The sequence below is a fragment of the Schistocerca cancellata genome, chromosome 5, assembly GCF_023864275.1.
Source record: "Schistocerca cancellata isolate TAMUIC-IGC-003103 chromosome 5, iqSchCanc2.1, whole genome shotgun sequence".
NCBI lineage: Eukaryota > Metazoa > Arthropoda > Insecta > Orthoptera > Acrididae > Schistocerca > Schistocerca cancellata.
Genome location: NC_064630.1, coordinates 610,787,072 through 610,798,804, shown reverse-complemented (window position 1 = coordinate 610,798,804; position 11,733 = coordinate 610,787,072). Strand labels below are relative to the sequence as shown.

At 38.3% G+C, this 11,733-nt stretch overlaps 1 protein-coding gene across 1 annotated transcript; it reads right to left on the bottom strand.

Moving 5' to 3' along the window:
- Positions 1–8,539: 8,539 nt before the first annotated feature.
- LOC126188717 (uncharacterized) lies at positions 8,540–10,158 on the bottom strand. Its single transcript, XM_049930325.1, has 5 exons — positions 10,093–10,158; positions 9,431–9,529; positions 9,071–9,317; positions 8,882–8,954; positions 8,540–8,603 (listed from the first exon to the last, which is right to left on the bottom strand). The coding sequence occupies exons 1-5, from the start codon at positions 10,156–10,158 to the stop codon at positions 8,540–8,542; spliced, it is 549 nt and encodes a 182-aa protein (XP_049786282.1).
- Positions 10,159–11,733: the final 1,575 nt, after the last annotated feature.

The window sequence follows — 11,733 nt, the reverse complement described above, 5'->3', positions numbered from 1 at the left end:
ACTGCCATATATGCTCCCGAGACACTGGAAGTTTGCCCAAGCCGATTAGACACTTTTTTCGTCTCTAGCGACATTCAATGACCGTCACTTTTCTAGCGTCGACAATGAGGTCACTCATATTACAGATGTTATTCTTACAGCTGTGGAACGTGCAATACCGCGCATCTCCGAATTGCCCCAGCGCCCCCCAGTTCCTTGGTGGAATGAGGCATGCCGTGATGCAATACGTGAGCGGCGACGTGCTCTTTGCATTTTCAGACACCATCCTATATTGGCCAACTGTATCCGCTATAAGCAGTTCCGTGCGAGGTGTTGTCGCGTCATCAGCAGTAGCAAGAAGGCAAGCTGGTACTTCTTTACTAGCTCATTTAACACCTTCACTCCCTCCTCAGAAGTTTGGAGTCGGATTCGACGGTTATCAGGCGCGCCTAGTTTCTCCCTGGTCTCTGGGCTCACTGTCGCGCATGATACATTAGTCGCAATTTCTAACTCATTGGGTCAACACTTTGCTGAGATTTTGAGCTCTTCAAACTACCCGCCAGCATTTCTCCCGAAGAAAAGTGCAGCGGAAGTGCGACCTCTTGCTTTTGCCTCTCAAAATCGCGAAAGCTACAATACTGTTTTCTCCATGTGGGAACTCCAACATGCACTCTCTTCTTTTCGCTCCTCCATCCCAGGACCAGAAGGTATCCACATCCAAATGTTGCTGCATTTATCATACCATAGTCTGTGTTACCTCCTTCACCTTTATAATCGAATTTGGTCTGACAGAACCTTTCCCAGACAATGGCGGGAAGCTATCATCGTTCCTGTTCTGAAACCTGGAAAGGACAAACATCTCCCCTCTAGCTATCGCCCCATTTTTCTCACGAGTAGTATATGTAAGGTTTTGGAGCGTATGGTGAATTGTCAGTTAGCTTGGTGGCTGGAGTCCCGCAGTCTTTTAACACCTGCCCAATGCGGTTTCCGAAAGCATCGTTCTGCAGTTGACCATCTTGTTGCTCTCTCCACTTATATCTTGAACAATTTTCTCCAGAAACGCCAAACAGTAGCAATATTTTTTGATCTGGAGAGAGCATACGATACGTGTTGTAGGACAGGCATCCTCTGCACACTGTTCTCTTGGGGCTTTCACGGTCGGTTGCCCCTTTTTCTTCGCGAATTTATGGAAGAGCGCACATTTAAAGTGCGGGTGAACACTACTCTCTCCCATACTTTCTCCCAAGAAAACGGTGTACCCCAGGGCTCCGTGCTAAGTGTTGTACTGTTTGCCGTTGCCATAAATCCAATTATGGACTGTCTTCTTCCTGATGTCTCAGGCTCCCTCTTTGTGGACGATTTTGCGATCTTCTACAGCTCTCAATGGACCAGCCTTCTTGAACAACATCTTCAATGCTGTCTCGATCGCCTCCACTCTTGGAGCATTGAAACAGGCTTCCACTTTTCTCACAGTAAGACCGTTTGTGTTAATTTTTGGCGTCGTACGGAGTTTCTTCCACCTTCCTTACATCTAGGACCTGTCAACCTTCTGTTTTCGGACATCGCTAAATTCTTGGGTCTTATGTTTGACAGAAAACTGTGTTGGTCCTCCCACGTTTCCTATCTTTCGGCTCACTGTCTGCGATTCCTCAACACCCTCCGTGTCCTGAATGGTACCTCCTGGGGAGCGGACCGAGTGGTCCTTCTCCGCCTCTATCGCGCCTTAGTGTGCTCGAAATTGGACTATGGAAGCATAGTTTACTCCTCTGCTCGGCCGTCTATTCTTCGGCATCTCGACTCTATCCACCACCGTGGATTATGTTTAGTGTCTGGAGCTTTTTACGCCAGCCCTGTGGAAAGCCTTTATGCTGAGACTGCTGAACCTCCGCTGCCCAATCGGCGAGCTGTTCTTCTAAGTCGTTATGCTAGCCATTTGTCTTCCATGCCTGCAAATCTGGCCCATGACATTTTTTTCTATGCCTCCTTGGATTTAGGGTATGCAGGCCGCCCTTCTTCCCTACTACCACCGGGAGTCCGCATCCGTCAACTGCTCCATACTCTTTCCTTTCGCTTTCCTAAAACTTTCTTGACAACTTGGGGGTACAGCACCGCCTTGGCTCCGTCCCTGGACCTGCCTGCTCCGTGACCTTTGTCATTTTCCCAAGGATGGTACCCCTTCATTTGTTTATCGTCGGGCATTTTCTGCTCTATGTGCACAAATTAAGGAAGCTACATTTATTTACACTGATGGCTCAGAAACATCGTTTGGTGTAGGGAGTGCCTATATTGTTGGTGACACCCCAAATCGATTTCGGCTTCCCGACCAGTGTTCGGTTTATACTGTGGAGCTTTACGCTGTTCTCCAGGCTGTCCAATACATCCGTCGCCATCAGCGGATACAGTATGTTATCTGTTCAGATTCTCTCAGCTGTCTCCTCAGTCTCCAAGCTCTCTACCCTGTCCACCCTCTGGTCCATCGGATTCAGGACTACCTCCACTTTCTCCACTTGGGGGGCGTCTCGGTGGCGTTCCTCTGGATCTCAGGACACGTTGGTATCTGTGGAAATGAGGCGGCCGATATAGCGGCCAAGGCTGCAGTCTCTCTTCTTCGGCCAGCTATTTGCACGATTCCCTTCGCCGATCTACGGAGTGTTTTATGTCGTCGTCATTGTTCTTTTATGGCATGCACATTGGTCGACACTTCCCCATAATAAATTGCGGGACGTGAAAGCTCTTCCCTGTGCTTGGACCTCTTTCTCCCGAACGCGTCGTCGGGAGGAGGTAATTTTAACTAGACTCTGGATAGGGCACTGTCTTTTTAGCCATCGACATCTTTTATGCGGCAATCCTCCCCCACTCTGTCCCCACTGCTCTCAGCTGTGGACGGTAAGACATCTTTTACTTGCGTGCCCTTATTTTACTCCGTTACGTGCCCGTCTACAGCTGTCGCCTGAAATATCGTCAATTTTAGCAGATGACACACGCTCAGCTGATCGCATTCTCGAGTTTATTAATGCCAGTGAGATGACGTCAATCATTTGAAGCACTTTTTGGGGACAACCAACCCCTTTCTGTAGTGGTTTTTTAAGCTTTCCATCTGCTTTTAGTTTCTCCAATTTTTTGAGTTTCGTTCCTGTTTTGAATCATGTTCACACTTTTACTTATAAAATACTTTATTAAAATATACACATGTTAACTTTACAATAGACGCACGAAGACTGATTATTGCGCCTCATCACTCACACATATATACACAAACATAGCTGTCACCACAATCGATACTTCTCGAACATACTCGATATAACTTATTCTAGAACAATGTTCTGGAACTTTCTCATATCCGATATAAATGTATTACATAATTCCAACACGCCTCCTTACATTTATATCGTGATGTTTAACATATTCCTAATTTTAATGAATTTTTCTTTACATAACGACTTTGTGAATATATCTGCAACATTTTCATTTGAATCTACTTTAACAATATCAATGAGTCCCTGTAAATAGTACTCATTCACAAAATGGTAATGCACTTCTATATATTTTGAATTCTTTGTAAAATTACCAAACTTCGCTATATTTAATGCTCCTGAATTATCTTCATATATGACAATAGTTTTTTCAAATTTAACATTAAAAATGTCTAAAATATCATGTACAAGTTTCACCTCGCTTACAGCTTCAGACAATGCTACATATTCTGCGAAAGTTGAAGCCTTTGTGACACTCGCTTGTTTTCTTGACTTCCAAAATAAAACATTACCAAATAATCTAATTACATAAGCAGAAGTTGACTTTCTATCCACACTATCACCTGCCCAATCTGAATCCGCAAAACAATCTAATATCTCAGCACTTTCATTCCTACAATAGTTTAATTTCAAATCTTTAGTTAAATATAAATATTTCAAAATTCTCAAAGCATATTTAAAATGAGTACTACTGTAACACCTTTGGAATCTGCTCAAGTAATTCACACTATAGCTAATATCTGGTCTAGTACCCGAACTTATGTACAAGAGTGCACCTATCAAGTTTCTATATCTAACGTCATTACAATCTTCATACGGTGGTTCTAACTTTAAATTTACTTCCATTGGAGTTTTGTACAAGATCGAATCTTCAATTTTATATTTCGCAATTTCGCAGCTAACGAATCAATGTATTTTTCTTGACTCAAACTCATAACTCTTGTTTCATAATCATAATTAATATCGATGCCAAGGTATCTTTTTACCTCACCTAAATCTTTCATATTAAATCGCTTTGACAATAAGTTCTTAATCTTAACAATTTTTTCTTTTCTCACACAGCAAATGAGCAAATCGTCGACAAAAATAATCAAATAAATAAAGACATCTCCATCTCGCAATACATAAAGACAATAATCATATTTACTCCTTTTAAAACCTAAACTTCTTAAAAACTCGTCAAGACAATTGTACCAAGCTCGTGAGCTTTCTCGCAAACCATACAATGCTTTATACAATTTACAGACTCTATCCGTACCATCATCATATCCTCTTGGCTGCTTTACATATACTTCAGATAAAACTTTACAATTTAGAAACGCAGTCTCTACGTCCATTTGTTCTATAACCAAACCTTCTTGACAACAGTATGACAACAAAATCTTTAATGTTTGCATATTGGTTACTGGAGAATAAATATCCTCAACGATTTCTTTTTGTTGAAACCCCCTGACAACTAATCTTGCTTTGTAAACACTTTCTGATTTCTTTGTGAAAACCCACTTTACATCAATGGCTTCTTTATCAACTGGTTTATCTACTAATTCCCATGTTTTGTTTTTGTTCAAACAATAAATTTCCTTATTCATCGCTTTTTCCCAATAATTTGATTCGGCGCTGTTAATCGCCTCCTCAAAGCTTTCCGGACTATTTGCACTGCAAAAGTTTACACAAATAAAATTGCTGTAAACATAATCATTTAATATTTTTGGTTTTCTTTCTCTAGATGATCTCCTCAACTCAAGTACTTTCTCTGATTCATGATTATCAGAAAGCTTTTCATTTTTCTCAATTTCCTTCTGTTTTTCTATTAGTTCAGTTTCATTTTCTCTACTTTCGTGTTCAGAATCACTAGAATATTCACTTACTGAATCATAATCTTTAAACCCAATACATTTAACACCACTTTCAACAATGTCCACATGTCGAGCAACAACTATCTTATTATTTATTAGCACTCTGTAGCCTACTTCACAATAACCCATTAAAACCCCCAAATCGGCTTTCCTATCCCATTTCGACTTTCTCTGTTGCTCAGGTACTCTTACAAAAACTCTACTCCTATACAACTTCAAATGATTAACATTAGGTCTTTTCCCCAGTAATATCTCATAAGGAGTTTTCTTTTCAATGGTATTAGCTAAAGTTCTGTTTTTGAGGTACGCTGCTGCACAAACCACTTCAGGCCAAAATCTCGTGTCTACTCGCGCTTCGGCTAGCAGACACCGTGACATGTCCATGATGGATCTGTTATACCTTTTAGCAGTACCATTAAGCTCATGCACATAAGGTGGACAAACATTCAATACAATTCCTATTTGTCTCACAAATTCATATAAATTTTCATTTAAATATTCCTTCCCATTGTCACATCTTATCTTTTTAACAGTTTTCCCAGTGAGATTCTCAACTTCATTAATATACTCTACAAAACATTTGTATACTTGATCTTTAGATTTTATGGTGTAAACACGAGCTGCCTTACTGTAATCATCAATGAAAGAAAGAAAATATCTTTCCCCATGCATTCCAGTAGTTGAGTGAGGCCCATTTAGATCTGTGTGAACAATTTCTAAGATTTCTTTTGCTTTGGTTCTATTATTTTTAAAAGGAACATTATGCATTTTGTTTTCGATACAGATTTTACATTTCATAAATTCCGATTCTAGTTCTGAAAGAACCCCATCTAACAATTGATGTTTACATAAAGTATTTAGATAATTAAAATTAACATGTCCCAAAATGCGGTGCCATTTTTCCTTTGCTGTCATATTATTGTCTTTACTCACAACATTAACATTAACTTCTCCTTTATTAATAGTACTACTCATTTTATACAACCGACCCTCTTTCCATGCAATCGCAATCAATCCATTAGCTTTATCAAAAATTTTAGCATTATTCCCTACCGATACAATTTTGTGATTATCTGTAATTTTAGCATAACTGATCAAGTTTTTGTCTATGTCTTTTACAAAGAAAACATTTAGCATATTAATTGGAACCATTTGATCATAGACAGGAAAATTACTAATTACATTACCAACTTTAGTAGCTTGCAAAATTTTTCCATCAGCAATTTTTACATTTATAGGTTGTTTTAAAGTTATACTCTTAGAAAAATATTCCTCATTATTAATAACATGATCAGTACAGCCACTGTCTAATAACCAATTAATTTGAATTTGATTGTTGTTACTTGACTCTACTGTTTTATTTTGACCTATTATAGAATTAACCTCTGTTATAAAATTACTCATACCATGATCACTCTGATGGTAACCTTGCTTGCTGTGATACCGACCGCTGCTAAAACCATGCTGCTCTCCTCGACCACGTTGCCTGCTGCCATAACCTCCACGCTGCATGTTGCCGTAATTTTCACGCTGTACATTGCTATAGCCTCCACGCTGCATATTTCCATTACCTCTGTTGCTGCTTTGAAAATGTACTCCACGATGCCATGTGCCTCTGTTACTTGTTCTTCCCTGGTTACAATCACGTTTGAAGTGACCTGCTTTGCCGCATCGATAACATACTTGCTCCTGATTTCTTGAATTCAATTTTCTTTCTGTGTGAAATGCATTTGATTTTACCTCTTCATTTCCAGTTTCTGCATTCAATAATTGAATCTTACTTTTAACGTATTCAACTGTCTGGTCCTCTTCCTTCAAGACGTCCACTAAGTCCCCAATATAGCTCATTGACTCTGGTAACGTTCGCAGCATATAATTTAACTTCTCCTTTTCCGTTACTTTAGCGCCTGCAGATTTCAGCTCATTTACAGTTTTTTCAAATGCACTGAAAAATGTCCCCGTATCACTGTAATCACTTAACCTCAATTTGTCCAACTTGTTTCTGCATAATATTTGAAGGGCTGTAGACTCTTTCGAACATAATTCATCAAATTTCTTCATGATCTCGAAAGCACTTTCTCTGTCACTCAGGAATTCTAGTTGCTTATTTGTGATTGCACCATAAATATAGTTGATAGCCTTCAAGTCCTCTTCATCCCACGTTTCATTGTCTGAACTCACTTTTGCCCTCGTAGTCACTGTATGGCATTTCTTCATTTTTAGGTACATGATTATCCGCTGCTTCCAGTTCCCATAGTCCTCGCCATCAAATACAGGAATAGTTATATCAGCCATGTCGAACTTTCTGAATAACACGCGACGGCCACAATACCATATTTAACTTCTACTTTTCTTTTCAACAACCACGCTCTGCTACCATGTTTTGAATCATGTTCACACTTCTACTTATAAAATACTTTATTAAAATATACACATGTTAACTTTACAATAGACGCACGAAGACTGACTATTGCGCCTCATCACTCACACATATATACACAAACATAGCTGTCACCACAATCGATACTTCTCGAACATACTCGATATAACTTATTCTAGAACGATGTTCTGGAACTTTCTCATATCCGATATAAATGTATTACATAATTCCAACAGTTCCCACTGCTGCTGGTTTCCATTTGTATTTTTTACCTTTTCATAAGTCACAGACCGGGCACTAATGACCATAGCAGTTTTGCGCCCAAAAAAAAACCCCTTCCATTTCTTGCACTCTTTCTAGAATACAAACTAGCAAAATTAAAAGAATTTCTTGTGTTCTACAGCAAATATAGGAAAACTTATGTCTTTTGCAAATGAACTTTATTATTGAGCACGATGTTTCACCAATTCATGTTTGGCATTTTAAGTGGTGTTCCTTTTTGTCCCATTCAAGCAACCATTTCTTCTCATTTCTTCCCATAAATATTTCTCAGCAGGTAACCTATACTGCAAGTTTGCAAAGGCTGAAGTTTTCTTATAGTTACAATAAAACATAATTTGACACCTGAGGAAAATAGCTGCATATATTAAGAATATTATAACGATTGGTGTTAATACACATGAAACTGATGAAACTTGAAATTCAAAATAATTGAATGTCAGAATGGGTGCTACAGCTAACAATTTATAAGTAAACAGAAAACAAAATGCTACTGTACTTACACACACTAGGTGCCACATGCCTTGACACAGCCTATCAATAACACACAAGTGTTTTTGGCATCTTGTGCCTTACAGGTATCTAAATGGATTGCAATCTGAGAATATAGCTGTATCCAATGACCAAATTTCAGAGCTGATGCTGAAATTAAGTTCTAAGTTACAAATTCCAGTATTTACACATACTCACTGCAAATGTACCTCCATTTATAAGTGAAAGGTCAATATTAACACTACTTCAATTTTAAATTGGAGGTGAAATATGTCATATGTATCCAAACCACTACCACCTTATACTTCAAGCTTCTCACATTTTAACTGTGCGATGTCTGCTGCTGGTGACTGACTTGTGGAGCTGTAACAGGAACAAAGAACTCTTATTAGCATTTGCCAGCATACTCTACAAACTGTAAGTGTAGCTACATTTTAAATGAAAGCTGAAATTAGCCTAACTGTATCCAAAGCACATACCTTACTCTTCAAGTTTCCCATTTTGTGACAACTGCTTTTAGTGACTGACTTCTGGAGCTGTAACAGGAACAAAGTGCTGTGAGTTACTGACTGCCAATATGCATTAAACACTTCAAAAGTGGGAGATCAAATTTGCTAAAAATGTACCCAAACTACAATTACCTTATTGTTAAAATATCCCAAGTATTAAACTGAGACTTGTCTCCTGCCGGTGGTGTGCCTCCCAAATCCACTACTGAAACAAACATCTAAGATAAGAAAAGCATATTTTGGGGAATAAATCGCCAGTAATCTCTCAATAAATACAATAAATAACAAGTACCATATAATACAAAATTCAGGAGTTAGTACTGTTCATATTTAGTTCAACTAGCTGCTTCTTCGCATTTTCTGCTGCTTCTCTGTTTGCAAACACAAGAGTTTGAAAGCGTAGATCAAGCAGAGTATCTACTCCTATAGACTTGCTCATCTCTACGTTGTGGAAACAGTCTTTCACACCTTTTTTTAATTCTTCAATGATAGTCCTTGTCACACTGTTAAATGACCTCTCCAAAAGTTCTGCACACACTGACGATAATCCCCTTGACAGAACAATAACCTGAAAATTGGAGTAAGTTATTCAATATAACACAAACAGTATAATATCTCAGAAATGATTATGCCATAAACCACAGCTAACATTTTAGCAAGAAGAAAATCTGCTTAACTTACTTGGCTGCCAGTGGGATAGGACTCAGCACTAAGTTGTGTTGAAACCTGCTCAAATAGCTTCAACACAGCAGAGTTCTGGGCAGATGTTCCATTCCTCGTCTGTCAGTTGCTCAAAATAAACAGTGCTTAGTGCAAGTGAAATCTTCACTGCATCTTTAACTTCAACTATTCACTCTAACATACACAGAGTAGAGTTGCACCTTGTTGGCACCTCCTAAACCAGTTTTTTAACATTACTTACACCCTTATTTTGTTGGTATGTCAGCAGTCTTTCAGTTGCCTGGCAGCTTCTCTTGAAGAATGCTACAATAGTTTTGACTTCCTGCTGAACTGACAAAATGTTTTAGGTCTAGTGCATTCTGTACAATAAGATTCAATGTATGTGCATAGCACCCAAAGTGTTTCCACTGTAAAATGGATATTGTACTTTTAATATTTGCTGCATTATCTGTCACAACAATCAAAAATTTGTCTGACACACTGAGCTTATCTGCTGTGCTTATTAGAGATGCCGACAAATTTGAAGCAGTATGTGGACTGGAGAATTGAGAACATCCTAACATCACAGACTGCAAAGTGAAATCTTCAGATACAAAATGCCCTGGCACCACAATGTAACCTTCATTTGCTGCTGATGTCCAGCAATCTGTGGTCAAACAAACTGTCTTCGCAGCTAACAGTTTGTCTTCCACATTCTCCTTTGCTGCTGTGCATGCTGCTGGCAGCATTACATCTGAAACATGCTTCCTGCTTGGTGTTTCATAACCAGGATTAAGTGCCACCACAAAACCCCGAATCTTCAACAACTGAAAATGGTTGGAAGTATTTAGTGAACAGTTGAAGAAGTTGCCTCTCTATTTTCTTTTTCTGATTCACTCTGATCCTTTGGGGATGTATGATGTTTTTGTACTTCGAACACCTTGCTGCATCGAGGTGGCTGGAGCATCTCTCTCCTCTTTTCCACACTACAGGTGCCATGGATCACCTCCACCTCTACAGGAGGGGTTTGACCTACAGAAAAATAGGTTTCATATCAGCATAAGCACAATAGAAATGATGCCATATAACTTTTGGTGGTATATATTACAATGATTGTGTACAGTATTCTACATGGTACTTACAGCTTTGATACTTACTTCGTACTAGTTGACAATTGACTCAGTTTTAGTAATGACTATAGCTCCAAGATTCTTCGTTAACCCTGGCAATACCAACACATTTTCAATAATGTGTACTGCAGGTGGCAGTTAATTGTTGTTGACATATTAACAAGTTTTACACAAATACTGATGTATAAGTAGGGCTCTGAACTTTAAAATATTCAGTATGACTATCATTGTGGGAAGTCACATGTACTAATATAGTGTCAAATTTTCGGGTTAAGTTTAACCACAAAATTTACAACATTTATGGAATTCAGTTGAAGATTTCATTAAAAACAACTATCCTTTTCAAAATTTTAAAATATAAAGTAGTATCTAACACCCCCCCCCCCCCAACCTCTGCTGCCACCACCAAACCATAAGGTATGGCAAGTGTTAAAAACAAATGATACGCAGGAATGAGCACTGATACAATTTGCTATCCGATTAGTTACTAATAATTGCGAGACGACAGTTAAAAAAGCTTCCAAATACACACATTATACAGACTTTTTGTAGTTAGTGCGCCCAAATATTAAATTCCCTCACAGATGACATATATCACACAGTGACATTTTATTAGCTTTATCGTTATTACAACTGTAACAATAACTGCGAATTAAATAATTATGTATTCTGGCAGCATACGCAATGCAGTGGATAATAAAACATAATTTAATGTTTAATCTAAAATGTAAAAAGAAAGAACTGAGAAGAGTAATGAAAATGCGTGTAACAATGCACAAAGCACCACACTGTATACCATGCTCTTATTTAAATAAATAAATAAATGATTTAACATGCACTGAAATAACCGTAATTGCAATAAATATATATTTTTCATTACTTACCCAAATCTAGCTCCGAAGGTCTTTGTGAAGATAAATTCACATGTACATGGGATTTCTGAAGATGTTTTTTTAAAATTCAACATCGTCGATTTGTACGATAATTTCTTACCGCACAAATGACATTTCCCAAACTGTTTATCAAGAGTTGAGAAGTAAGACCACATTTCGCTTGTCCTCAAACCTGTTCATGTTGGCAACTATTGATAGTAGCAACAACACAAAGAAATACAAGAAAACGATAAATGTGAGCTTAAAAGTGTTAACAAGTGTAACATGGGCGACAAAAAAGTGATTAAAGGTATTCAGTGTC